Source organism: Suillus subaureus (assembly GCF_016647635.1).
Source record: "Suillus subaureus strain MN1 chromosome Unknown BJ212scaffold_12, whole genome shotgun sequence".
In the NCBI taxonomy this organism is placed as follows: domain Eukaryota; kingdom Fungi; phylum Basidiomycota; class Agaricomycetes; order Boletales; family Suillaceae; genus Suillus; species Suillus subaureus.
In genome coordinates, this window is record NW_024538568.1 from 712,013 (window position 1) to 738,323 (window position 26,311).

At 47.0% G+C, this 26,311-nt stretch overlaps 9 protein-coding genes and 1 non-coding gene across 10 annotated transcripts; 3 read left to right on the top strand and 7 right to left on the bottom strand.

Annotated features, from left to right (window-relative positions):
- Positions 1-160: 160 nt before the first annotated feature.
- On the bottom strand, positions 161-2,869 carry BJ212DRAFT_125408 (uncharacterized protein). The gene is made up of 5 exons (XM_041329746.1): positions 1,794-2,869; positions 1,589-1,741; positions 777-1,490; positions 524-644; positions 161-442 (listed from the first exon to the last, which is right to left on the bottom strand). Exons 1-5 carry the CDS (start codon positions 2,653-2,655, stop codon positions 343-345), a joined length of 1,950 nt encoding a protein of 649 aa, XP_041194190.1. The 5' UTR covers positions 2,656-2,869; the 3' UTR covers positions 161-342.
- A 55-nt stretch (positions 2,870-2,924) lies between these two features.
- Positions 2,925-3,866, bottom strand: BJ212DRAFT_1348950 (DNA-directed RNA polymerase). Its single transcript, XM_041335440.1, has 5 exons — positions 3,756-3,866; positions 3,603-3,700; positions 3,516-3,542; positions 3,282-3,331; positions 2,925-3,220 (listed from the first exon to the last, which is right to left on the bottom strand). The coding sequence occupies exons 1-5, from the start codon at positions 3,783-3,785 to the stop codon at positions 3,090-3,092; spliced, it is 336 nt and encodes a 111-aa protein (XP_041194191.1). The 5' UTR covers positions 3,786-3,866; the 3' UTR covers positions 2,925-3,089.
- An 11-nt stretch (positions 3,867-3,877) lies between these two features.
- BJ212DRAFT_t51 lies at positions 3,878-3,949 on the top strand. Its single transcript has one exon. It is a non-coding gene; the product is annotated as a tRNA-Thr (tRNA).
- BJ212DRAFT_1348952 (uncharacterized protein) lies at positions 3,897-7,494 on the bottom strand. Its single transcript, XM_041335441.1, has 7 exons — positions 7,243-7,494; positions 7,017-7,180; positions 6,581-6,963; positions 6,359-6,469; positions 4,988-6,295; positions 4,465-4,935; positions 3,897-4,438 (listed from the first exon to the last, which is right to left on the bottom strand). Exons 1-7 carry the CDS (start codon positions 7,413-7,415, stop codon positions 4,139-4,141), a joined length of 2,910 nt encoding a protein of 969 aa, XP_041194192.1. The 5' UTR covers positions 7,416-7,494; the 3' UTR covers positions 3,897-4,138.
- Positions 7,495-7,506: 12 nt separating this feature from the next.
- BJ212DRAFT_1348957 (P-loop containing nucleoside triphosphate hydrolase protein) lies at positions 7,507-10,442 on the bottom strand. Its single transcript, XM_041335442.1, has 11 exons — positions 10,250-10,442; positions 10,065-10,187; positions 9,566-10,011; positions 9,444-9,512; positions 9,099-9,387; positions 8,639-9,049; positions 8,550-8,589; positions 8,391-8,527; positions 7,956-8,335; positions 7,772-7,903; positions 7,507-7,746 (listed from the first exon to the last, which is right to left on the bottom strand). The coding sequence occupies exons 1-11, from the start codon at positions 10,375-10,377 to the stop codon at positions 7,658-7,660; spliced, it is 2,244 nt and encodes a 747-aa protein (XP_041194193.1). The 5' UTR covers positions 10,378-10,442; the 3' UTR covers positions 7,507-7,657.
- Positions 10,443-12,618: 2,176 nt separating this feature from the next.
- Positions 12,619-13,778, bottom strand: BJ212DRAFT_1446585 (YIF1-domain-containing protein; the record flags this gene model as incomplete). Its single annotated transcript, XM_041338274.1, has 5 exons — positions 12,619-12,765; positions 12,815-12,911; positions 12,960-13,173; positions 13,221-13,419; positions 13,467-13,778. The coding sequence occupies 5 exons, from the start codon at positions 13,776-13,778 to the stop codon at positions 12,619-12,621; spliced, it is 969 nt and encodes a 322-aa protein (XP_041194194.1).
- An 84-nt stretch (positions 13,779-13,862) lies between these two features.
- BJ212DRAFT_1348969 (uncharacterized protein) lies at positions 13,863-14,672 on the bottom strand. The gene is made up of 2 exons (XM_041335443.1): positions 14,204-14,672; positions 13,863-14,142 (listed from the first exon to the last, which is right to left on the bottom strand). Exons 1-2 carry the CDS (start codon positions 14,271-14,273, stop codon positions 13,976-13,978), a joined length of 237 nt encoding a protein of 78 aa, XP_041194195.1. The 5' UTR covers positions 14,274-14,672; the 3' UTR covers positions 13,863-13,975.
- Positions 14,673-15,265: 593 nt separating this feature from the next.
- BJ212DRAFT_1499165 (CHAT domain-containing protein) lies at positions 15,266-15,900 on the top strand. The gene has a single exon (XM_041341563.1). The coding sequence runs from the start codon at positions 15,400-15,402 to the stop codon at positions 15,862-15,864; it is 465 nt and encodes a 154-aa protein (XP_041194196.1). The 5' UTR covers positions 15,266-15,399; the 3' UTR covers positions 15,865-15,900.
- A 2,572-nt stretch (positions 15,901-18,472) lies between these two features.
- Positions 18,473-19,293, top strand: BJ212DRAFT_1479963 (uncharacterized protein; the record flags this gene model as incomplete). The annotated part of the gene is made up of 3 exons (XM_041339980.1): positions 18,473-18,499; positions 18,557-18,861; positions 18,918-19,293. 3 exons carry the CDS (start codon positions 18,473-18,475, stop codon positions 19,291-19,293), a joined length of 708 nt encoding a protein of 235 aa, XP_041194197.1.
- A 3,585-nt stretch (positions 19,294-22,878) lies between these two features.
- BJ212DRAFT_1220924 (uncharacterized protein) lies at positions 22,879-23,253 on the bottom strand (the record flags this gene model as incomplete). The annotated part of the gene is made up of 2 exons (XM_041329380.1): positions 22,879-23,011; positions 23,060-23,253. Coding segments are annotated over 2 exons (327 nt in total), but the record flags the coding sequence as incomplete, so codon positions are not given.
- Between the last annotated feature and the right edge of the window lie 3,058 nt (positions 23,254-26,311).

Genomic DNA, 26,311 nt, shown 5'->3' on the forward strand with positions numbered 1-26,311 from the left:
TACAGTTCCTCACCATGGGCGTCTCATCAAAGTCGATAACTTTTTCCGGTACCTATTAGTTTGAGTCCAAGTCGTGGTTGAAAGCTTGCTCGTTCATCCATTATACATTATTCACTTACGTTGAGTGGACCAGGTTACGAAATCTACGAGACACACCTGTCTAACATATGAAGTACTGGAATCGAGACGAACTCTGAGGTGAAAGAAATATGTGATTAGTAGATTAGTAGCAGCATACTGTCCGCCCATCCCACAGTCTCATATGTCTGAGACTCTGAGTACAATCCTATACAAGATCCACCAGACTACAATACCAAAGAATGACCATCGCCCTGCATCAAACTAACAAATAATACACTCCTTCCCTCCTTCCTCAGTTTTCACCAACCTCGTCTCTAGCCGCGCTCGTAAACTACCATCAGGCGCGATATGCGGGGATGTGCTGCAAACGGACGTTAGCGTCTATTACTTCGATTCCCCGATCTGTCGTTGGATATTATGAGAGGACATGTGGAAAACTCACTCAAACATCAACCCGCCCCCATCTTGTTCGCCGAGTGGCACTACGATTGCAGAGACATAGCACGTGCCATGTTCGGACCAGGTATCAGGTTTGGCGGTAGGATGAGGTAGGGCGTGTGGATCTGCGGCGAGAGACGTCATTGGTCAGTTTGCTATATGTATGATGGATAGACAGCCAGAATTTATGATGATTCATTCAACAGAAGCTTCTCGCTTCATTGCAGAAAAATTAAACAGTATTGAAAGAACCTCACCTCCATTCCTCGTACGACAAGCAAGCATAGACTCGCCTGCACTAAAACGGAGCACCACCGGAGCATGCCCACTGGCACACAATCCTAATGAGGCATTCCTCAACTTCACGAGCTGCTTCTTGGGCGTGAAAGCTGTGGCCTTGCCATCCAACACAGATGTTAACGTATGCGAGGAACGGGACGAGGACAATTGCTTGAGCGAGGGAGACGAACAAGTCTGCATTAGCCTGCGGTGGGGGTGTGAGGGAGGTGGAAGTAACATCTGTTTCTGTCCATGTTTCTGTGTAGGTGTATGTGCACCCGAGAACGTTGCATGGCAAGGAGAGCCAGCAGAGCTAGGCGAGGAAGGAGGAGAAGGCGAGCGCGCACGCGCTTGTCCATCATAGTTGAAGTCCCACTTCCCTGCCTCATAACCCCCAAACCCCACTCCGCTCTCAATGTCATAGCTTTTCTCTCCGCCTGAGAAACTGGCCCTGTAGATGTGCTCTTTTGGCAAGTAGGAATTTTCCTTTCTTGGTGAACGTGGAGAAGGCCCTGGAGAAGGAAGGGGAGGAGGTCGATCGATGATTACTGCTGCATCCACGTAGGTTGGTAGGCTGTGCTCGAGGAGGGAGAGTGAGACGTGCAATGTTCCTACCGCTCTTGTGGCTTTGGTGCACTTGGTGTTGGGTTGGGGACGATCGGTGGTGAAGAAGGTTAGTGCGAATATACGACCTGAAATGCAAAGAACGTTAGCTGGATTTTCTTAACGGTAAAGAAACTAATGAAGAATCAAGGCAGGAATGAGGGTTAAAGGAGCACAGGATATTCACCAGAGGCAATGAATTCCACGCTCACGCTTCCAACCGCACGTATACGTTTCTGCCACATCGCGATATCCAGCGTTGCAGCAAAGGCACCATTAGGGCCCTCTTCAATACGCACGTCATCTGGTGGGCGCTGACCAAGAAGCAGTCTATCAGCGGCTAATGAGTCAAAAGCATCAGCTCCAATCCAGTTTCTCAACTCAAGACTCACCACTCCGTAACCCACTTGCGCACAACCCCGCACTGAGTCTAAGGTTTTGGAACAATTCCTGATTACTTGCCACCAAACATGCCTTCCTCATTTCACTTTGCGTTACAGGCGTTAAAGGGGAGGAGTGCCTGAGCAATGCATCGAGGAGCGAGGGGCGATAGTGGACGATAGCCCAATAGATGGCAGTGTGACCTGCTACAGTTGGCTCTTGAAGAAGCGTAGACAGTGACAGGTTCTTCGCAGAGCAGGATTGGGCGCAGGAGGCTAGGATTTCGTGTGGATCTGGGAGGGACACTTGCGGAGATTTAGGATTCAGGTTGACAGAGTTGGTTGACGGAGGAACGACGAGATCGTGAATAAGCATGAGCACGGACTGACGGACATGTTTCGTAACTTTGGAGGATGTGAATGGGAGGAGAAAAAGCCATGAGCTTGGGCCAGATTTTGTTTTACATGCCTTGGCGTGCTTGCGCTTCTGGCAGGAGGAGGACGCAGATTCTGCGGGAACGGTTTTGCGGGAATCAAGCTGTGGGCGTTCTGGGAGAGATTTGTCCACGTCCACTGCGGCCGGTGCTGACATCACTGCATCGTTTTGAGGTTGTGTAACTTGTATTGTGAAGTCAATGTTGCTCCTGCTCCTGGGCAACGTGCGTGCCCACAGCCGACCCCGAGAAGGAGGCTCATATTCATGCACGTCCGTTACAACAACACTAGTCCTGCCAGTGGGAGCTGCCTCATTGTCGTGAGCGAAAGCAGTGGCGATGGCAGGTATCGATGGAGCGCCCCTGTGGATTGATAATGTGTCATAAGCAGGAGGAGGTGCATCAATCTCAGGCTCTGCAAGCTTGTCCGTCAGGATCATGATTACCAGCGGTATATTCACTGGCGGCTTGAAGGGAAACACGCAATACGTATGCAAAGAACCACAACCATTTGGATTTATAAAGCATGCTATAGGGTCATGCACTAACGTTATTCGGCTGTGCAGTGTGGGCACTGGGTTTAACCCCGCAGTCGGTAACCACTTCGAATAGCACACGCAATGAACCCGACACTGCCATCGCTACCACAGGAAGTATCGCCAACCCAGCTGATCAATGATACTCACTTGTTCGCAAGACAAATTGTTACGTGCAGGACGCTTATTCTGTTAGACATCAGAAGATGCATATGTGATATTGCGCCAAACTCCAGAAGGGAGTAGTCCACATTATCGCGTGCACACTGCATAACGAACAAACTGCAGTGCACTCGTTATGAAAGTAGCAAGTCGTTTGTTGCGGACACCAGCACTGCCTAGCTCCTCTCCTCCCACCGCTCATAGTCATTCGTAGCAAGACTTGCGTGATACTTGTTTTCAACGGCCTCACATACAGCATCAAGATTTGTCAGTGCTTCAAGGAGCGCATTCAAGGACGAGAGCCCATCTGAAAAAAGTCGGATCAGGCTCCTCAGGAGGAAAAGTGGGGACAAACGAATATTGCATACCATACATCTGTATTCGCAGCTGAATGAGGTTTTCGGAAGGATGGGGTACGCTGTAAGCGTCAGCAGATCAGTAAATCGAAACACATCCATCATATATGAAGCAAGTGATGCCACGCTAGCACATCTCAGTGTCTCTCCGCGATAACCAGGTTCAGAGGGTATCGACTAGCACCCCAAGAGAATAAAGCAAATCGCACTGCGGCTGCAGACAACAAGCCGATACCATTCACTAACCTATATCCGCAAAACTCCACCTTCGGGCTTCCAATACCATCATCAATCAATTCAACGTTCATCAAACAAAAAAAAAACAGAACATACTTTTTCATGATCATCCACCGCAGAGCATTTCCAATCGTATGCGACTCGTCGAAAATTTGGAATGTAGCCGCAGATAAGTCTGGCGCGGCACCCGCCATCTGGGAGAGTTTCATGTTATCGTGGGAGGCTCCGAGTTATAGCTCGTGCACGCACAATCTTGATTTTTGGGCTCGTCTCTGCCATGGTTGGGGAAGAATGATGGGGTCGATGATAATGAATATGAGGTCCAAGGCATCATTGGTATTTTGTAGGATTGACAGCCTACCTTCCCCGTTGCCCGCTTAGCTCAGTGGTAGAGCGCGTCACTCGTAATGATGAGGTCGGTTGTTCAATCCAGCCAGCGGGCACGATGGATTTTTGTTTTGCTGTTAGCCCTTATCACCAAATCCCCAACGATTCAGTTATGTAAACAGTGTTAGTTGTGGTCGTCGTCGCCGTAGAAAAAACCAAGGAGATATGGTATAGTTGTACAGAATGCAAAATACAAGAGTTGAAAGCATGCTAATGCTGAACACAATTCCACTTTTTAAATTAACTTACGGCTCCTCGAACACGTACAACCCGTCCAGCTCGCCACCATTGACTAGACCCGTTCGCAGACAGCTAAAATCCCCATCCCCAGCGTCAACAAAGCCCTTCCTGCTATACCCATCTGCGCAATCCACCACAGGAGGTGAGACGCTGAGTGTGCGAGGCGCTGAGTGGGAGCCTGGCGAGGACTCCTCAACGCGCAGTCGCTTTTGTAGGGAGTCACCCCGGGACGGAGAGTCATTGCCCACGTCCAGCTCTTCTGACGAGCGTTTTCGTTGGCGAGGCGTAGGGATTGGCGCGACAGACTCTCGCGCCGCGCTCGGTCATCAACAGGACGATCCGAGTCTGTCCGGGGACGCTTTGGCGGAGTCGAGGTACGAGGGACCTCGATGGGATCACCAGTAGCAGCGTTCTCTGCCTCGAGGTCCCCAGAAGAGCGTTTCCGGGGTGTGACAGTGTGCGTCTGGGAATGTGTGTTCGTGAGCTCATACTGCTCCTCTTCACTCTCTTCTTCCTCGTCCTCATACAGCTCTTCTTCTTCTTCTAGCTCCTCCTCCTCTTCCTCCTTCACCACCTTGGTTCTTGGAACACGTACCTCTTCTAGAACTATTTCACTAAGGTTCTCATATTCTGGCGGTTGTTGTGGTTGAGGCTGTGGTACCCGGGCTTGGGGTTCATTTTTGGGCGCAGGCCGCACCTGAGCAGTGACAGGGTTACCGGCGGCAACATTTGCCTTGATCATAGCACGTTCGCAGACAGAGCATCGGCAGTGATACAGTGGTGCACATGCCTCGCGCCATACCTAATGTAGTTGGTTCGGACGAGGTAGCATTGCGGCACAGAATGAAACTCACCTGTTTGAACGCTTCGAGACTGTACTGTGCCATATGGGCCAGCGTAACCGGTACATAAGGGATAGGGTGTAAAAGCTTGGGTGATTCTAACACCGGTGACACGGGAATGGGGATAACGACTTGTGGCGGTTTCGGCCTTACTGTTGGCGTTATCGTTGCAGGCTCATGCTCTTTCTCCTCAGGATGTGACGGTGGAGGCGACGGCGTGGTGTGTAGCGTTGTCGTAGAAAGAACAGGGCTCGTCGTATGTGATCCATCGCTTCTCGTCGACGCACTGGTGCTACTCAAGGAATCGTCCTCGCGCTTACCGCCGATGTCCAAGCCGCCGGCCGCCCAGTCAACGCCATCAAACCATACTCCAGGCGTGCGCAACTCAGCAAGCACATCTTCAAGGTTCATCTTCGATGCGCGCACAGCAGGGTCTATCCAAGCGCCTCCTATCCCATTTGCAGACTCAATAACGAGCCGGCGGACAATATTGTTCATCCCAGGCAATAGGATCTGGCGCAACTGTTTTGAAAAGGCACGGAAGGCCTGCTCACAAAGTCCGAACGACGGTGGGGCTTGAGAACGAACAGTCGAGAGGCGTGGATGCGAGTCGTCGGTGGGTGAGGGAAGAGATGATGGGGACGATGGCCTCGAGAGTGTCCACGGACAAGGATGTGTAGCGGGAACTCTGATGCGGCGGCGAGACTGTCCACTCTCAAGAGGCTCATCGTCGTCAGTTTCCGACTCGTAGTCAGGTTCCTCGCCAGGATCCCTGACACCTCCACCAGTCGGTCGAGCGTAACCATACCACTGGTCGGCAGGACTACACCAGTGTCCATCAAGAATTCGTGTCCGTGCCCAATCAGCAATGGCCAGGTCGCGCACACCACCAGCATCTTCAGTCATAGAAAGCAAGTCAGGATCGTCTTCATCCTCCGAGCCCTCATAATCCGAGGAGTACGCTGACCGCGGAGACGGTGAGCGCGAACGACGTGGAGACAGGCTGTTGACGGGGCTATACGAGTCCCCTCCTTCTGTAGTGCGTGTATGATCTTGCTGCGGCGCTGCTACACTCTCCGGTTCACGATGATGATAAGAATTTTGCGAGAAATCTGTCCCCATGCCTTCGCTAGCCCAACGAGTAGCAGCAACAGCTTGCTCCATCAACTCCGGCATTTTCGTGTATGATCGTAGCCACAGCTTTTCGCGGGCAACGTTTAGGACCTCTGTAATTGAGCCTTCGCCCAGCTCGATGAACGCATCGACTGTTTGACGCGTCTCCCAATCCTGCCGATGCGTATTTCCAGGGTGGAACACGTGCTAATGCGAGTTGTCGCGGGCTTACGGGTGAGGAGCGTGACGATGACGAGGATTGAACAAAACGTGGACCACCAATCGCCTCGCGGTCACGAGCACTTGATTTGATGCGGTTCCAAAGACCTTCCGAACGACATGACCTACACGTTGCATCAACGCCAGGCCAGGTTTCGTCATCTTCGTTTTCAGAACACAATACCATCAAAGCAGGATTGAGGGTAGTTGCATATGGGTTATAGCCGCCCAAGGCCAGATTAAAATTTCCATGGCTGTACAGTTGATTATAACCGCTGAGACGCATGTTACTCTGATATCAAACTGGGGATCACACTCGGCGGCGGGAGCCTCACGTAGGCATACACCACAAAATGCGGTTTTGCGATGCTCGCGACACACGGATATCACGCCCAACCTTGGGACAACATGTGTTCGCTTTGCGGCTCCGAGGCCAACGGACGAACAAGGTGAATTGACGCGGCAGATGATGCAGGAATGGTAGGTCATAGTGCGAAAGTGGGTGTGAGGGGGTAAACGGTAAGGCTGTGGCGCGATAGTTGCAGCCCCTGCAGCCCCATCTGCGGGGGCTTGAGGGCGTACGATTGCATATTGGTGAAGTATGTCATGAGGATCCAGGAGTGCGCATGCATGATTCCAAAATAGATGGGATTTGACTAGCACAGTGAATTAGCGCGTCACAGTGATAAGATAAAGTAGGTAAACACACGAGCAGTACACCAAGAAGGGGTGACATTCATCAACTTCTCGAGTTCTATGGCCTGACATAAAGCTGCGTAGACCATTCTTGAGGGCCAAACCTCCCTAACTTCCCAAGTGAACGGACAGTATAGGTGCGTAGCGACATCCTTGAGGTACAAAGACGCAATATGTCTGTTATGCAAGCGTGTTTAATTAGAAATAGCTGGAATTGCCATGCAGTGGCGCAGAGGTACCTGATGAGCTCTGGGGGGAGCTGTTGCCATGATCTGTTTGTATGTTTACCCTTGTAGATATGATCACCGGTTGAGTAGCTCGCAGTCGTAGCAGGCGCCGTTGATAAGGCCATGGTGGATGTTGTGGACGACGTTGAAAGGGGTACCGACGCCGTCGACGGCGAGGGGGCCATTATCTGAGTATCCTGTGCGAAGTGGACCTAGGCCTTGATTAGCGTATGGTAGACAGCCGGACCACAGATTCGATTTCGGGTCACCGTCACTCTCATACTGAAAAGTCACACACTTCCTTGGCTAGTACATTTCCCACGCACAGACCACCGCGTTGTGTAAGCGCACATTTGTTACATGAGAAGCATTCAAACATTCATGATTATCTAGGTACGATCTAGATACACTACTGGCATGCGAAATCCTATACAAAGAGCTTGCGTAATTCTAAACTAGCGGCATGAAGCCTGTCCAATTTCTTCTGCAGCTCTGTACGCTTCGAGGCCACAGGCACTATGCTCCTGGACCATCAGCTGACACCGCACGTATGCATCGGGCCCTGTCAAGCTCAACCCATCAAGAAGCGCCTGCTCCATGCCCTTATGCAGACCGCGGACTATTTCATAGTCGATGGCCAACGGAATCATGTCAGCAAAGCGCTTGTAGGCAACTACAAAGGAGCTCCTTCAGTTTTAAATCCACGTCTCCGTGCAAAAACATACCCTGGAAGTACGCCCTTACTCCTGCCATAATCAGAAGGGCAGGCTCCATGGAATCCACGGGCAGAAGCTGTGGAAGATCACTGGCCTCCACGGAAAAACCAGCCTCGGTCAGTCCAGCGAGAGCCTTGTGGACGGCTTGCTGGAACGCTTGCCCATGGATTGGGTTTGGGTGAATTGTAGTAGGCGCACGATAGTTCTGCAGCTTTTTTGTCAGCTCTCCGTGATCTCTGCAACCCTTGTAATATCCGAGGAATTTGGTTTTGTAGTCAGAGTAATAGTGCACGTTCAAAGTTGTCGGTGCCTTCTCGAGTTCCAAAAGCCAAGAGATTTTTTCCTTTGCTTGCTTTGCGGCGCTGTCAAGGTGCTCGTTGACTATCATCCTGGGGGAACGATGGCATCAGCGTAAAGATGTCGAATAGTGCGGGATGCACATACAGCACGCTGTGAAGTGCGCCGCCCCTTCCCATTTTCCCAAAATGCTCGTGGACTAGATCGCTCAGGTCTTTCTTCAGAATGTCGTACACTTTGTCGAAAAGTATTAGCGAGGGCGTCTCCCATTTCTCGGTAAACTCCTTTATATATGTCCTGTTGCACAATGAAGGGGTAGTTGTCGGGAAGTTCGCGAGTACGAGCCCTAGGATCTAGTCAGTTTTTGTTACAACACAAGAATGAACCTCGAGGACCTCTGGGCGTGATTGAGAACATCCTCGATGTAAATTTTATCCAACTGTGGTGTGGGCAATCTTGGAGTATCCACGGGAGGGCCCACTTGAGGCTCCTGTGGTTCGTCCTCCTCGTTCGCCAGGAAATCAATCGCCGGCAGTTCACGAACGTCGTTCTTTCCCCATGGAATAAACCTTGGGGCTGTTGCTCTTACAGCACGTTTGAATGCCTGCTGGTGTGGTCGAATAGTCTGCAATATACCGTCTTTATCAGGCGTCCCCTCGAGTCGTCGAGATAACTGGCTCGAAAATTGACCGACTACATTCCAAACCTCACCCACGGGATCGGTAGACGGGGCCTTGGGAAGCTTTCTTATTTCGTCTTGAGTCTTGCGCAAAATATTGTACAATTCCTTGTGGATATCCGGAAGCCTATTACGTGCATATCAGCATTGCAAGGCGCCAAGATAAGAATTCCGACCTTTTCGCGATAAGCTCGGACAGAATCGCGCTCAGCCGCTCCGTCAGGTTGCTTGTCCGCATGAACTTCTGGTACTGCGGCTCTACGGTCGACCAGGGCTGTGTCAAAGCAAAGAAGTCATTTTCCTGCTTCCTTGCTTCGGCCCAGGAGATCCCGTTTTTGAGCGTCTGAGACCCAGGCTGCTTGACGCAGTACCAGTTGTTCACGAGCGGCTCCTGCTCGTTCCGGATGAACCTTAGCCAAGTGCTCTCTTCACCAGCAGGAATGCGGTCCGGCTTTGTGAGCACGCCTGCGACATGGAAGTTAATCATTGTTTTCGAAGGTTTCATAAATGCACAGACACACCGACAGTGCGCTTGCCTTCAGGATCGTATTGCTTCGTCAAGTGATGTGCTCCTTGGTTCTCAAAGTCGGCTAGGAAAATAGGAGTTGTAAAGAAAAGTAACTGAAACGCGAAATCCACTTACTTTCACAAGTAACCGTAAGAAGGATAACACAACTGGGCTTCTCAATGTAGGACGTCACCAAACCCTTGACGAGATCAATATCCCCGGCCTTTCCTGCACTCCCGACGCTCGCGATGAGTCCAGGAAGGTCCACGAATGAAAGATCCGCCACATCCTTGCCACTTATCTCCAACGAGACGCAATTCTTGGAGAAAGATAACTCAGCTTGGTCAGCAGTTTGATCTTCTAGCTCATGTAAGAATTTCTGGGCGTTGATGCTGGGGTTCAGGATTGCTCTTTGAGCCCGCCTGATCCGATCTTCCACATCCGCCTTATCGGTGATAGGTGATCCAAATGGAATGTTGACCACATCACAGGGTTGGCCCGATGGGCCGGTGGTGATATGGAGTTTGACGAGACACTTCCAGGCATCTTCCGAGTGTGAAAGTTTACATTCGGTTGGACATCTTCAACAGGATCAGACGCGGCGTTTCCAAAAATAAAACGGGCATGAGCTAACCTCGTGCACGTTCCAGCCGAGCGAGGGAGTGTGATCCCAGAAATAGATTCTATAAGAGACGATTTGCCCGCACTCTGCGAACCAATGACTGCGATTATGGGCAGGTCCATGTCCGTCTGTACACTAGAATTTACATTGACTCAATGAGCCCAAGAACATGAAAAAAGGGGAGGGGGGGGACTAACCCTGTCATATGTAGGCGATTGATGAGGTCAAGCATCCTCCGGCGGTGCTGTGACAAAGTGGAGTCGGAGAGCCCGACGCCATTGTCTGCAGACGCTGTAAGGTCGACGCTGGAAGATGAGGTTATCATTTCAAGACAACAATGATCACGGTTAAAAATTCGAATCCCAGGAGGGTATGTATCGTGTACACAAGTACTAATAGATCGATGGGCCTTTTATACAAATTTTCGGCGTCAGTTAAGATAGTCGGAACCACAGACTAATAACAAAAGAAGGAAATTTCCAGCGACTGTCGGAAGGAACCATTGGCACTCCCGTCACAAAGCTGTGGTCCTGTGCTACCTGTGGACCCACAAGTTGCGATGCAGAGAACTTCTTATGATAAGAAAGAGCAGAGTGACTAGCCTGAATCGGAAGACTGCCGTATAGATATGTCATGGGGTTAGAAACGAGGACAACGGATTGCACAGTGAATGATTGTAACAAGCTCGAGGACAAAGGACTGCAAAGAAGACAATGAATTTCAATAGTGATATCCTTTCATGAAGTTGTAACGAGGTGCTTATCGACATATCAACAGTTGCTGCTCGCCCTTTACAAGAAGTATAAGTACTTTAATTAGGATCATGATAGTCCAAGAATATCAGAGCACTCGCCTGCACAGCACATCTCAAAGTACCTCTCACAGGCTCACGGTCACAGAATACTGTCATACTGATGAGAGAAAGAACACGGGAACCTCTCAGATCTCAGAGAGTCAGAGTCCAACATTAGTCCCACGCTTATTTGCTGCATGCAGTCACATTGTAAAATTATTAACTTGTAGTGTTTTTGTCCTCCGTGTCATTTTTCTCCCTGAACGTTTGATTGATATATCATGATACCATGATACCATCTATTACTATCTCGGCACCTCGACCAGTATAGCTTAAACTATCAACAGCGATTGAGCCGCAATTGCCCCGTCCAAGTTGCTAGACGGGTCGCATCATTCGCACCTGTGAGGCTGTGGCTGAAGTCAGCTGTCTCCTTCGTATGATAGTACTACTGCTCTGAACTTTTCTGGGCCTGGAAGACAAACATCTGATCGACCTTCCAATACTGTTTAGGACCCTCCTATTGTATTTACAAGGAAGGAAATAGTTTGCGCACAACTGAGTGCGCATGCCATCTGATCAGCTCATGCCAACCCTAGATGACCCTTTGATGGGGTAGTTTACGACAACGTTAGCCACGAGACGGTGTCTTTGCCCCAGAGCCACACTTGACCTCATATCGTGATCGATCCTGGTTCTTGCATTCCAGCTGGAAATTCGCTTCGAACACATATAGCAAGGCATCAAATCTGGTGCGGTGGCGTACAGCACAGTTCTGGCAGATGATAATTGGATGATAAGACAGTGAGGTGAATCAATCTCGTACCCAATTCTTCATAAAGTTACTGACAGCATCTCGTACTCTTTCAACTTGATCTGGAGGTTTTGTCAGCTGCAAAACGGTGCTGTTACCAGGATGCTATAGCCTTTTGCATGAGGGCTCGAACCGGAGCATGAACGTTCACGCACAATATTCTCTCGGCGCTTCGTTACTTTCTCGGACTCACTCCTGCAATGATCACAGCAGTCGCACAGGCGAAACACATAGCAAAAGAAGAAGGCATGATCTCGGACGTGTTCACAACACTGAAGGGCATCTCAAGACGCGGTCAGTGCTACCTTTCTTGGCTCTGAGGTCCTGACGTCGATATTGTAGAGAACAGAAGACATTTCATTGATATCTGACTTGTTTTGGGCAGTGACAGGCGCCTTGTTTTGTGTTAGTGTGTCCTTTGGGGCGCAAGATACTCAAGTTGAGCTCTTGAAGAAAACCGACCACTGCCGACCGTCGCTGCGCTACATAGCAGCACATATCTCAGTGAGATACTTTGCGATGAGGCCGAGCATCCCGGGCTACTGCTTTTTCATGATACTGTTGAGTTTCTTGACAGAAGACTGGAAAAAAAGCTGAGAGGAAGCAGACCAGAAACAACGATTAATTAATTATACACCACGATGTAGAACCACGAAAATTAGCTCGGATTTTGATGACTTGTTGCCAGAGATATAAACTTCGAGGAGCACATGCATGACACTGCCTGGCTAGCGGGAACTGGTATCGAAAAATCATTTGGACCGAGAATCATGCCATCTTCCCGTCATCCAACCCACCATTATATTGGCGTATCAAGCGCTGGATGCAAGGGGAATGTTATCAAGGAGCTATATTATTACATGCGGTTAATTAATATCATCACGATCAACGCTCACGAAAAAAGCATGCATGGCAGTTTATATTACCCTCGTGCGACGATTCGAAAGTACGCCAGGTACTCACACCCTCACCAAAATACCCATATAGACGACCTGCAAAACAGCTTCCAGGAACAAAAATGAGATGCGGCGTTTTCTTGATGCGGGATTAACTGTGCCCACGTTGGCGGGTGAGTCGGGAAGGACCACTGAGCGGAGGGACCGAAGCTACACGAATGTGAGTGGGTAAGGTGTTTGGTATATAGAAGGGACATACTATAAACAACGCGTTTGCAGCGAATGCATAGAGGAATACGAGGGCATATATCGTCGGGTTTAGATTGAGGAGACCCGCGAAGAGTGTGAGGATGACGCTGGCTCGAGTTAGCAATGAAGTGAAAGGATATAAGGAGCGAACTCACCCAACAAACTTGTACCCACCATAAGCAATCAAATCCACCACCTGACCCGTGCCTTGGACATTGAGAAGGTAGCAGCCACACTGAACGAATAGAAAGTCGAGTAGAACGACGAGGAGAGCACGTGTTGCACTTGCACCGAGGATTTGGGGGTGGAATCGTTCTTGAAGGCCAGTTTGAAACGCTGCTACGAGGATGTAGGTGACGAGTGCCATGACTGCGCGAGGAATAAGAAGGGGTGAGTTGAGAGGGAAAAAGACGCACGGGGTATGTACAGATCGGGACTATTGATATCGTCGCGAGGAGGTTGCCACTCTGTAAGACCAGCCTCTGTGCGACGGACTTTTCGTGTCCAGGGTTTATGTCGCCAGGGGAATATGATAAGCTGGAGTTTGTGCATGACATAGGAGTTTGAAACGTTGAAGTGGTGTTTTAGCATGGTGACTTGTATCATGCCGGCAAACTGTTCATGGTGAGAAAGCAGAGTATAAATAAATCGAGGACACGTACATTCTTTTGGACATAGTCTTGGCCTGCAGCAACAGCTGTTTGACCTAAGTGCATTCCGAACTGAGCGGTAGTGTCGTTCATGCCCCATGCTGCAAAGTCTGGAATGTGTTGGGGTTGAGGATTCGGGATTGGTTGAAATGGAGGAGGATGGTATTGAGTTCGTGCGGCATATTGTTGGTTTTGTGGTGGCGAACTAGCGAAGCGTTGGTAGCCTTGAGGTGAAGCTGGCGTTGAAGGCGGTTCTGGTATGAAAGCTGGATGAGTCGGAACTGGGTGTTGAAGAGGCGGAGGTGATCGTGAATAGTAGGACATCCTCGAAGGGGCAGGTGAAGGACACTGCTGCGATTTACAAGTGAACGTCACGCGTGATACAAACAAAAGCAAACAAATTGTAATCTGCTGGCAGCATCATTGAGCCTCAACAAGATATTTCTATACACCCTACGGAGACAATCGTAACTTATCACTATGATACGGCAAGAAAGACGCGGGCTCCCCTTCTCCTCTAATTATGTGCAACTTTTGGATCCATTGGGACCTAAACCTCCACCGACGACGTAACAGCACTGCGGACAGTTGCAATTTTTAACTTCCGTGACAAAGTTGTCCGACAAACAGAAATACAAATACGCATTGTTCCCGTTATAACTTGCAGATCGTCCGCACTCATACTGTCCTGCAAGCACCCGTAAGTACGCAGTCTGAAATCAAAACACAGGTATGATGAAAGTATTCACCAGGCTGGTTGCATGAACCGCCGGTAGGATCTTGTGCTGTAACAATGCCCGCCAACACTGCGGCAGACATAATAATAGTAGCGAGTGAGATGAACCTCGTTGTTACACTTCAGGATAGGGCTGGATGGTGTTCTTTGTTATCGAACTGAAGGCTATCCCTTCACTTTTATGCACAGGCAGTAAAGGGGGGTCAGTCCCGAAACTAGTGTAGAGGGAAGAGCTACTTGCCAAGGGTCAGTTCTTCTGGTTATGACCGGCAAAACTGGCAAACATGGTTGTTTTGCCGGGTGGCAGAACTCTAGGCCATGCAGGACTGTATGACATTTCTAATGACGACATCAATGTTGCCTCACTCCATCCGTCATCCTCTCCTCACCATTGCAATTAACCACCTTAACCTCATATAGAATAGCCTGCCGAGTCATTCCTTGTTCCAACTCACCAAAATCAAAAGCATTTCCCTCGAGCACTTCAACTTCGTCGAAGCTCTCATCTTCTTTGGTCCTCTTCAATTCCTTGAGAGCCGCAAATTCAGCAGCAACGTTGTCAGGCAAGATATTCTCTTGACCAACAAGAAGGTCATCTGCATCACGAGGCTCGGTCTAGAACGAAGGTGCCCACGCGAAGTATGCTTCATGATCCTTGGCAGTCTCGGCAGCAATGTCGAAATTGTCATTGATCAGTCATGCAAGCATGCACCGTCTTACTCAGGGACATCGATTTTCTTGTTCTATTGAATTCGAACTGTATTATCAGATCTAAATTACATCTCCGCAAGACTCGAGTCTCGGATACCCTGAAGTTCTGCCACATCCTGCCGCCACCCTCCCTTGGCGTGAGTTCTGTCAATAACACTACGGGCTAAAACATGCGTCTACTATGCGTCCGACGGAGCAACATAATGCTCCATGAGAACTCGTTGGTGTCAAGTTTGCCATTGCACGCTGCCGCCTGGTGAATACAGGCCAATTGGAGAGTCCCATATATCTCCTCATACACCCCATCGCTTGCCGCGCTGATGTGGGCGCAGAAGTCATGACAAGTTGCTGTCAGTGTTCTTCGCTGCCATTGGCCAGCCTGAGAATCGCCCAGCTGGTGCTTCATTCACTTTGGATAGTGTGGAACCTGAGCTGGAATTGATGCGAGTTTTTTGCCCCATCCTACAACTGTTTCCTTCACCAGGATAACGAGCGTTGATGCCACGAAATCGAGAGCACAGTGCGCGTTGCGAGATAATACTTGGCTCCATTTCGCGTGTTACGGGACACAAAAATTTGACGAACCCTTCAATTCGGCCTTTCTTATGCGCGGCCACCCGCTTTCACTCTTCCATATCACCCAAATGGATCTCTCGGCATCGATTTGCATTTCTTTCTGCCTGTGAAACGGCAGTCGGTGTCCCTGGAACGCCCGACGAAGTGATACACCTAGCGGCTGGCCTGCAATTCGCTGGAATTAAGAGTATTGTCGGGTCATTATGGAAGGTCAACGATAGTACTGTGCAACGCTTAGTCGAGGCATTCTACAAAAACTTGTGCGGGGATGGCAAGATGAATTCCAAACGAACTACGAGCTGCCCGAGCGCTGCACCGAGCGGTCCAGTCGTTGGCTTGCGGCAAGGATATGCCCTTAGGCCAGCGCATAGTGTTCATACATATTAGCATATGATCAATTTTATGCGTACCCCCAGCTTGCGGATTAACGTGTTAATTTGACGACTTCGCGTGTAGCATCCAGCTGTGGTTACGTGTAGCCTGCTGCCAAGAAAACAAATTTCCATGTTTCAGACTTTGGGACTGTATACCTCTCCGATATCTGCACCCAATAGACTTCTATTTGTATTACCAGTCTGTTGCCTTGGAGTTATATGTGACCGGTGGTGCTTCGTGGGTAAGCATGGAACCCAAAATTGTGCCATTGGTTTGAACACGAGGCACTGCCGTCTGCACTACGACTGAAGTCGTTATCTTGAAGTTCTGATATCTTCAAAACAGTGTCGGGAATATTATTATCAGGTCTGGAAGAGGGCAACAACTTCCACGCCAGCGAGAAGGGGATCATGGAGATATCTTTTGAGATCAAATTTATTGTTCTTTGGAGTCGGAGACCCTATGTTGGACATAGCCCTATTCAAGTGCGGTGGGCTTACTCCCGGCTTTCCATCGTAGTTGTGGAGATATCCTGTTTGCTGCTCTTGCGCTACGCAGTGTAACCACGCGCATGTTTTTGACTGATCCCTGTTCTACCGAGAGCCTTCGTTGAATGGCACAAATGCAGTTCTATTTGAGATCCAAGCGACGAGAAGATACTCTAGGATGGGTTAACATTACAAGGTAGACGGGGGTGTATTCTGGTGCATTCAATGGAGTAACTAAAATAAGATTCTATGTTGTCTCGTAAGTGGAATATGTAATCATCGTCTGTTTGCGATACTTACGAAAATCGCCCGGCAATTTATCCATAATTGTGTCGTTGAATTCATCGACACGGACATCGAAAGGGGAAAGGAATGCACGATGAAGACAGGTCTCAACGTCTTCGAGAACATGTGGCAGGAAGAGGAGATCAATGTGGTGTCGTCGAAGCTTCAAGTTGTGGTCGCTGTTATGAGTGCAAAGTTCTGCCGATTTCCATAGCAGTCCTCTCCAATCCGATCCACGAATACCGTGGATTCCAGGTCACCAGTCACCCATGTGAGACATCCATATCAAATCCATTTTCCTGCTTGACTGAGAAGGTACTGCGCGAAATTTTACCTGCTATGATGTCAATTGGAAAGGTGCGAGCACCATCAGGAAGGGGTTGTAAGTTGTACATAGATAGATAAATGAGCAAAAATACGAAGACGAAGAGAAGTCATGTACATGATCAACAATGGGAATGCGCAGATTTGCCTTCATCATTGATGATAGGACCAATAATTGTCCACGCATCCAACAGATGGATTCCATCTTGATCGGCGGGAGCACTAGTGTTGGCACCAAACGTGAACACATTTACACGAATATCTCCAATTTCTTTAATACTGTAGATGTCTGTCCTAAAACTACAAGCTCGATGAAAGAAAGCTGCTGACCTCAATTCTGCAGAGATGCATCTGACCCAGCCACTTATTGATCTGCTCAACTTCATAACGAAGCCTCGCAGCAAGCGGACCGGACCAATTTCATATTCTACGAACATAACAGGCCCCCCAGACTGTCGAAATTGTTAGACATAATTGGATATGATTGTGAGCTGGAATTAGTGAGGAGGAAAGCAGGAAGCTTGAAGCCAATGTGTGCAGTGTCAAATTGACTTCAGACACGTTGGGGGGAGATACTGGCAGAATAGAATAATAAGTATAGCCGTTGGGTAGGCTATCTCACGGCTATCAAATTGGTCCAACGGGACTTCGAAACCTTTCGAAACGTTGGCGAGTCCCGCTCAATATATTCTAGATCGTTATGCCAAATGAAACGCCTGTGAGCAGTGACAATTACTTTGTCACATTGAAAGTTGTGGTATGCACTATGTCATCAACAACCACAAATACCACAAATGGTCCTTCACTACGCTGGACCACCCCTAAAGTATGTCCAGCTTCAGAGTGAAACGGTTACAATGCTAGGAAACGGGAGACCATCATGCGGAAAAATGAGGGTGAACATGGGGAGATAACTTAAAGCAAGTGAGAAGATGTGAGAGCGAGTGGGGGAGATAGGACTGACTTTAGTTAAGTTTGAAACCCCTGTGCCCTCGCTTAGCTGCTTTCAAGCGCCGCTATGTGCGTGCCGATTCCCGAACGTGTTGAAGCCTTGTTCATTTCATTTGCATTTTCTCTCAGAAGCTTTGGCAAGAACTTTCGTGAAATAAAATCATTATTGAGTAGGGCTAGTACTAGGAGGGCCAGGGCTCTGGCCCACATGGCCCAGCCTTGGAGAGCAACAGTGGTTATCAGTCCAGCTTAGCCCTGTGAGTGGTAAGGGTCAAGGGTTGGGCACACAACCACTGCAGGCCCAGGCTAAATTTTTCTAAAGGCAGACCAATGTATATCTGTGAGTCTTGGTATTACATGACTGCATGCCTAATCTTCTGCCCACAATTAGTATTCATTACCTGCAGAGTGATGATCCAATCAAGCCCTTGCCCAGTGCAGACCAGCTCACACAACACCGCAAGTACGTGCAAGTTCTTGACATCAAATAACTTGCTCTCCCTATATAACAGTGTTAAAGCAACTCATTTCAGCCCAAACACAACCAATGAATCATCTCTTAATGTACAATCATGGTTTTCCATGCATATGTAAAACAGGTATGTCCAAAGTTCATTCTTTGAATGTTTGCAATGTCATACTAAATTGCCATCCAGAGCGACAATGGCATGGGCTATTGGTTTGTGATTACCTTCGCTAGCTGTGCAGTTGCTGATGAGTGGTGGCGCGCTGTGTCCACTTCCACCATTGTTAAGTTCGTGAACAGTATTTGGCATGTCAATGCCCAGTTCTACACCTATGAATTGGGACAGGTTGACCCCTGCAGCTCCCTCATCATGCCTGGGGTTGCAACCCAATTCTTTGACAAGGTATTTTTCATGACAATGAGTGACCTTATGGGTTGCAGGTTGAACATCATCATGCCACCTGACCATTTTGTGGACCACATTAGTGGGAACTCGTGAGTCAATTCCTTGTGTGATGTTCCATATTTGGCTGATAGCAGCCCTACCAAAGTTTCTTCATTCACTCCAAAGTCTCTCCTCATGAGTACTGGTACTATCCCAAATTGTCTAATGTGGCACACGCGGTCTATGTTTCACACACCAAATGCACTCGCTTCTGTGTTAGTCTCAGCAACGGGGGCACTGCAGGGACCATCATGATTGGCTCTGACAAGATCATTATCATGTTGACCACCATCAATCTGTCCATTAATGTTTTCACCACCAGTGGTCAAGCAATAGTTTCAAGTGCTCCTAAGTTGGGGTTGAAGTTTAGTGACCTGTTGAGCAAATTCAGTGTAGGGCCTACCTTGTGTAAGGACAATCAGGGCTTGGACATGGAGGAGCTCATCTATATGGATGATGGGGAAGAGTGGGAACTCACTTGAACTGCTATCATTTGACACAAAGTTGTCTTGTACTAGTGCTGTTAGTTTCCCCTTCAGCCCTTTATAGATGAAGGAAGATAGTTGTTCCTGTACTATTAGCATCAGGGAATCACACATTCACTTTCCTAGCTTTTTTGTGCTTAAAAGTTAGTGTCATTATACTCAACTCACAATGAACATCCTGCAGCATCGTCTTCTATGTGAGTGAGTCAACTTGGTACCGTCACTTTTGACCCAGTCTTCAAAACTTCCTGTGCCTCAATGCAACATTGATTAAGCACCCATAGTCAAACAACCTCAAGATAGAGGCACATCATATACTGACTCACCTGTGCAGGGCACCCTCTTTGACTTCGAAATGTTGGCAAGTCCCACTTGATATACTCTAGATCGTTATGACAAATGAAATGCCTGTGAGCAGTGACAATTACTTTGTTGCATTGAAACACACTATGTCATCAACAACTACAAATGCCACAAATGGTCCCTCCTGTATACCCCTAGACACCAGTGAAGTAGACTCAGCTGGTACAGACCACCCCTCAAGTGTGTCCAGCTTCAAAGTAAAACTGTCAAAACACTGGGAAATGGGAAAATATCATGTGGGTGGATCTGGGTATTGGATGATAAGACAATCTTGAATGTAATTCTCTGCAGCAGTCCTGTGAGTCTGTGACACTTCCCAGGAATTATGCTGGTAGTACAAACACACCACCTCCCCCTGAGGTGTCTCCAAGACCAATCTTCCACCACTACTTGGGCATCATTACATACCAATTTGAATGCATTCGCTTGCTACTATGCCCAATGGCAGTTGTGCAAACTATTTTGGAGACACAATGAGCTCTACATTGCCATGCTCTTTGGTATTGTCTGTGAGCATTCTAGAGAGAGGGGAGGAGAGGGATGCACACAGTAAATGCTTCAACACCTCTGAACTGGAAAGGCATATGGATGAAAAGACCAATAATCCTGTGATGTAGTATATCAGTACTCTTGCCATTGTCATCCAAAAAACACTTACACATAGCCACCACTCTCTCTACCCCTGCAACTCACAGCACCAGAATGTATCACATTCATGAGTGTGCATGGGACTAAGAGGATATGGTAGTTGTGGACACAGATGAAGTCACCTGATTGGAGGAGAGTGGTGGACCAGGTTGCAAATATTTGATTGGCCTTTGTGGGTGTTGTATGAGATGGCTGGATGTATGGGTGCAAGGATCCGTGAGTGTGATGATTAGATGTACAATAAGATGTACAGATACAGATCAAGATCATCAGATTAAACATGCCCAGATGGCAAGGCATAAAATGAATGAATGTACCTTCTTATAATACTCTGCACTTGCATGCTCCATTGTTATGCCTGCCAGAGGAGGTAACAGAAGATAGGCCAGAGAGTTGTGTAAGCATTAGTGTTATGTCAACAGACAGTGTCTGGAGTTGATGGTTAACATTTGGAAGTATCCCAGGCCAGTGGCAATAAGCAGCAATGACAACAGTTGGGAAGTTGAAGAAGGAGATTGATGATGGTTGGTGTCGAGATGAGTAAAAGAAGCAAAATCAAATAAGAGAGACTGAACCATAAAGGGACTGGAGAATGATGCAATTGAAATAATGGGAGAGAGGCCTGATTGTGAGTATCTGAGTGATGAAAGGAGAAACAAGGTCCAAAAATGAGGGCAAACATGGGGAGATAACTTAAAGCAAGTGAGAAGATGTGAGAGCGAGTGGGGGAGATAGGACTGACTTTAAGTATAACCATCATGATGATCATGTGCAACATTGTCCTCTATCCAGAGGTGAGGCCCACCTGTCCACCACGCATCCATGAGCTCATCTGTTGGGCTTGGTAGTACATCTGTAATGATACAACTTCATGACAGGCATGGTATAAACCAATTCAATCGAGCATCAACAGAACTGAGAATATGACACTTGTGAGTTCATCAGCAAAAGTCCAAAACCTAGATATGGGAAGATAAGGTCACATCACCACACAGCATGTACTAGAGATACAACAGGCCTGGAAGGTACCAGCAGATTCAGAGCACTGAGATATAAGCTTATATAGGAACTCATTTTTGAGCAATGATTGATCAGGATGATGATTTTTTGTCATATGATTGATCATTTGATGTATTGAATGGAAGACCTTAGCACCTGCTGGCACCTTATGATACTTTATTAGACTTTTCATGTTGTGTAAGCTCATGTCATCATTATAATACAGTACAAGCATCCAGACATAGACGTGCAGGCATAGACACATAAACTGAGTGCAAAGGAAACACAAGCCACAAATACATGTATGCATGATGGCAACAAGGAAATAGAGAGTGCAATTGTGAGAGTCCAGTAGTTGTGCAATGATATCGAAAAATGCGAAGTCTGTCCAAAGCTGTGATGTGATGCTAGTGAGAGAAAACATGACAACAGGAATGTGACGAGCAATGCTAAAAATCAAACCATTATACCATATGATCAGTCAAATATACCTAAGGAACATGGAGTAACATACCAGTTCACTTCCTGCCCCTGTGTTTCCTCTTGCTGGTGGTGGTGGTGCCCTTGCTTCTTTTCATATGCTTTGATGGGGCAGGCACATCCAATTCCTCTGATTCCATTAGTGAGCTCTCACAATCAGATTCCACTACATTGGCCCTGCCACACTTCTTGGACGTTCGAGTGCCAGTACCTGAACCAGAAGGGACAGGAGCCAATGCAGGTGCACTAGGTAACAATCCAGCATCCATAGTTGGAGTCAGTGCCTGCTGGTGTGAAGTTGGTTTGATAGGATGAGGCTTAGGTATGGCCTTTGTGGGGACAGGTGCTGGGTTGTCGACAGGAGGTGGTGAGGTGGCAGGAGTTGAAGTTGTGCTGATCAGAGATTTCCCAGACTTGTCAGGATCAGAAGGTGGAGTGCTAGCTTTGGGAGGCTGTATGTCTACAGATACAGACTGAAATAGACATTAGCATAATATTACAAATGACAAAAAACGAACCTTGAGTTGCGCTGCTGCAGCACAACTTGTGAATTGTTTCTGCATGCTAATCAAATCATCCTCTTCCTCATTGTCATCATCACTGAGGTCAAAGGCAGGTATGCCCTCCTTGTCACCAAATACAGACCTTTGTGAAAAGTCAGCAATGCACAAAGGATTAGACCAAATAGTACATACACATTCCACCACTCAAGCAATGAATCTGCCCATGTCTTGTCAAAAGGCTCTCAGATAGCTCAGATTATCCTGTAGTAGGCGTCATTGTAGTTGTATGCACCATCAGTGGACTGCCATTTGTCACGAGATGAAATACTGAAACAGCACTACAAATTAAGTCATCAGAGATGTTTACAGAGACATATCAAAACATGTACTTGGACAAATGTATAGGCCACATGTTCAGCTTCCACCTTCAGCATGTTGTGGAGCGTCGCATTCCCAGAGCAAGTGGTAATGGCCTCTCCGTCCTTGACAAGCGCAGAGGAAGAGCCCTTGAATATGTGACAGAACACCTATTATAGAGTCTAGAGAATGTTAACCTAAAAAAAAGTGAGTCACATACCTGTCTCATACGATAACCTTTGAAAAGGCCATCCTGCATGTTGAGTGGATCGAAATCTTGTCCAGGTAAGTTGCCCTCATATGTGAATGTGGGCCACACAGCTGCATGCATCTTGACCTGACCATTTTGCAGCTGTTCTTGTACTCTAGCCAATACTGGTGAGACAGATGATGCTTTAAAAATAAACACATACTTTTGGGGATTCTCATGGTAGGCTGCAAGGTGTCTAATGGGGCAAAGCATTGCAGTGAGTTGGGGGTGGTTCATGCCCATCTTAGCATGCAACTTCCGATTATCAGAATAGATGGCAGGTTTCAGCAGCTCATTTTCTGCATCTAGGGCCACATAACACCCTATATAAGGCTTCAGTTTACTTGCATCTTCAGAGCAAATCTGCCCAATGACGTCCTGCATCTTCTCATGGAGTCAGTGCTGATAATTATGTATACTGTACTACTTGTATTAGTTTGTGCACCTCCGATAATATGTGCCCTAACTCCTTTCAATGTTTCTTCATGTTACCCTCAATGAGGGTGCAGAGGTAGGGTGCACTCATGAGGATCCAATTGTAGGTCCTCCAGGAATGCTCTTGTACATCTTTTTTCCTGTGGGAGTGTTATCTATGATGAGTGAGAAAGTGAACACCAGACTTACACATGTTGAAGGGTTTCCTGGCACTCCTTCTTGGTGGCATCATCCTCGATCAAAGTTCTGTCCTTTGCAGCATCTTCTTGCTCAAGGAGCATACTGATTCTGAAAGTGTCCTTGAGGACAACATACATGTTGATTGCACACGGAATCCAACATGCAACATGCAGACATTGGTCCCTATTGTGTGAATTAAGATCAGTTCTCTTGCATATAACCAATCACAAATGAAAAATGACATATGTACCTCTGATCAGAATTGCTCTTATTGGATTTTCTGTGAATATATGCACTATCAGTGGCAATGATTCAATCAGTCTAGGCTTGCAACTTACTTTGTGAGCTTCTTCTCAGGCTTTTTGCCCTTATCAGACTCCTTTTGCAACTTACTTTTGATAGTAGTAGTTGGAGTTGGAGATGTTGAATGCAAAGAAGTTCCAGAAATGGAAGAGTCAGTGTTGCTAATACTGCCCTCAGATGCACTGCTTAACACTGCATGTCATTTCTGAGGCATCATATAATACTTGATCAAATGTTGACAGTGATAGCTGTGGGTATTGGAGAGAGTGAGACCAATATCAGATCATCATCATCAAAATCTCCGAAGTCCATTGTTATTGTTTGATGTTTTTGGAGCTTGAATCAGATCCTGCACATGAATTCACTGGTGTTGTATGATCATGATCACATATATCATTATATCCCAGGCCAATGGCTACTACTCTCTATCAACATCTAACACCTTTCTAGTGCAGGAGAAGATGATTCTACCAGTGTGGTAATGTGCAGAAGCTTGAGGATCTGGAGCACAGGGAATCTGGGAGAACTTCTGGTAGATGTGAGTGGACTAAGTTTCTTGTTTGTTGATACCCTGACTTATCTATGTAGCTACCTTGTCTATATTTGTATCATGATATGCCTCACATGTACTTAGAATCATTGTATGAATCTGAGTTGACCATCTTCTGTGATTCACTGTGGTTCAAATGATTGATATTTGTAGTGCAAGTGAGTGATATAAAGTATGGTTCAATGTCTAACTCTTGAAATCACTCTCAATGCCAGACTTGGCTTGTCTGGGCTGTGGTAAACCCTTTCCTACCCAGAAACAACTATCTGCACACTCCTCATGATGCTCACAAAACAATGCCCTCAGTTTTATGAGTTCCACTGTCCTGCATGATTTGGGAATCATGCATGGACATGACGACTAGGTAGCCCCCCTAAAAGACAAAGTCTGTTAGCTTAGGCATCAGGCTAGTCAACCCATACCTTGGTTTCAAACCTTGGTCATATAGTTCAGTTTCCCCTCTGTGATTCATGAATTTATTATATCTTGAAGAAAAGTCATTTGTGAGATGGGAATCACATAATGACCTAGTTGATATTGTGAAGCAAGAAGGTTAAGGTATTGCCTTGCCTTTGGCTTATTCACTTTGGCTAGAGAAAACCATAGAGAAAAGTTCAAAGCCTAACAAAAACCTATCTAAAAAGCCTGTGTTTTGTGTCTTGTTATTGTATTATTATTTCTGAGTTGTTTTCTCTAGTATTTCCTTGATTTATTTTTCTATTGGGATGCTCTGACCCATCAGATACTTCACAAAATTGTACCTACAGGGTATGATGTCATAATGATGTCATATGGCTCCACAGATACTCCTGCAAGTATTCTGTTGAAAGTTATGATGTCATGATGATGTCATTTGTTCTGGAATGTTCTGCTCCACTTCTGATGTCATTGCTCCGCTTGTTTACTTACATAATATTCCCACACAAAATGTATATAAGGAGGGCCCATTCTCCCCCAAAAAATAGGATCTCCCACTTGCAATCATTTGAATCTCAGTTTGAGCTACTCACTGTGAAGATTGTTGATTACAAAGAAAGCCCCTTTGAAGTACCAAGTGCAGGGAAAAGACATTCCCTTGAGATTACATAAGTTTCTTATGATAGAAACTTAGTTTATTTGAGACCAGCTTCTCAAACAGTTTGTCAGACCAGCTTCTCACCTAGTTTACTGAAATTGACCAACACAAGCTTTGGTCAATCTAATCATTTGTGAGACCAGTTTCTCACCACTTTGTGCCTATTTGACCAACCAGTCTTTGGTCAACATATTCATATTTGAGACTGTAGTCTCTACAGAGGATTATCTTAACAAGGAACCACATTCCAGTGTCTAGACAGTTTATCCTAGACAAGTTTATAAGTTGGGATATAACACAAAAGCTCTAGCTAAGTTAATCACATAGATTGGTTTAGCAAGCCTCCCAAGAACTCACACGTTATCTACCACAAAAGAAGAAAAGTCATAGACCGTGTTAATCAAGGACTGGCAAGAAGTCTTATCCTAGTGTAATTGTGGTGTCATTACATTTTACATGCATTTATATAAGACCCTCAGTTATTAAGACACCACTTTTGACAAGAAACACCACAAGTCAAATAAAGCTGGGAAGAAGTCAAAGTGGACATGCATTGAGCAGGAAGAAATTATTGAACAAGGTATAGGAGCTGACCTCAACCATGATGTCCAAATGGAATTTGAAGTCGATGGTGATGTGTTTGAGCAGGTAATTTTAAAAATATATCATATGTCCTTGACTCAATATTACAAGCCCAAAAATCTTGCAGGACTGTTGAATATCCTATGCTCACCCTCACCACCTCCCCCAGTCACTTTAAAGTGCTCTGGATGTGCAGTATGCATGCCTCAGCACTTCATCGACTACCTCCCTGGATCAGCCACCTACCTTGCACACATGCCTCCCACTAACAGGCAGCAACAAGGGCGTGT

Excerpts from the sequence above, each read along its gene's own strand:
- BJ212DRAFT_1499165 (XM_041341563.1), top strand. The coding sequence starts at position 15,400 with ATGCCACGAAATCGAGAGCACAGTGCGCGTTGCGAGATAATACTTGGC.
- BJ212DRAFT_1348969 (XM_041335443.1), bottom strand. The coding sequence starts at position 14,273 with ATGTCTGCCGCAGTGTTGGCGGGCATTGTTACAGCACAAGATCCTACC. Across the intron at positions 14,143-14,203 it reads CGGTTCATGCAACCAGCCTG|GACAGTATGAGTGCGGACGA; the intron begins GTGAATACTTTC and ends GGGTGCTTGCAG.
- BJ212DRAFT_1348952 (XM_041335441.1), bottom strand. The coding sequence starts at position 7,415 with ATGGCCCCCTCGCCGTCGACGGCGTCGGTACCCCTTTCAACGTCGTCC. Across the intron at positions 6,296-6,358 it reads CGAGGCGATTGGTGGTCCAC|CACGTGTTCCACCCTGGAAA; the intron begins GTTTTGTTCAAT and ends AACTCGCATTAG. Across the intron at positions 4,936-4,987 it reads GTCTCGAAGCGTTCAAACAG|GTATGGCGCGAGGCATGTGC; the intron begins GTGAGTTTCATT and ends CAACTACATTAG.
- BJ212DRAFT_1348957 (XM_041335442.1), bottom strand. The coding sequence starts at position 10,377 with ATGATAACCTCATCTTCCAGCGTCGACCTTACAGCGTCTGCAGACAAT. Across the intron at positions 9,388-9,443 it reads TGAAGGCAAGCGCACTGTCG|GCGTGCTCACAAAGCCGGAC; the intron begins GTGTGTCTGTGC and ends TCCATGTCGCAG. Across the intron at positions 7,904-7,955 it reads AGTAAGGGCGTACTTCCAGG|TTGCCTACAAGCGCTTTGCT; the intron begins GTATGTTTTTGC and ends GCTCCTTTGTAG.
- BJ212DRAFT_125408 (XM_041329746.1), bottom strand. The coding sequence starts at position 2,655 with ATGATCCTGACGGACAAGCTTGCAGAGCCTGAGATTGATGCACCTCCT. Across the intron at positions 1,491-1,588 it reads CGTGGAATTCATTGCCTCTG|GTCGTATATTCGCACTAACC; the intron begins GTGAATATCCTG and ends TTTGCATTTCAG. Across the intron at positions 645-776 it reads TTGTCGTACGAGGAATGGAG|ATCCACACGCCCTACCTCAT; the intron begins GTGAGGTTCTTT and ends CTCTCGCCGCAG.
- BJ212DRAFT_1348950 (XM_041335440.1), bottom strand. The coding sequence starts at position 3,785 with ATGGCAGAGACGAGCCCAAAAATCAAGATT. Across the intron at positions 3,701-3,755 it reads CGAGCCCAAAAATCAAGATT|ATGGCGGGTGCCGCGCCAGA; the intron begins GTGCGTGCACGA and ends AAACTCTCCCAG. Across the intron at positions 3,221-3,281 it reads GCTGCGAATACAGATGTATG|ATGGGCTCTCGTCCTTGAAT; the intron begins GTATGCAATATT and ends GACTTTTTTCAG.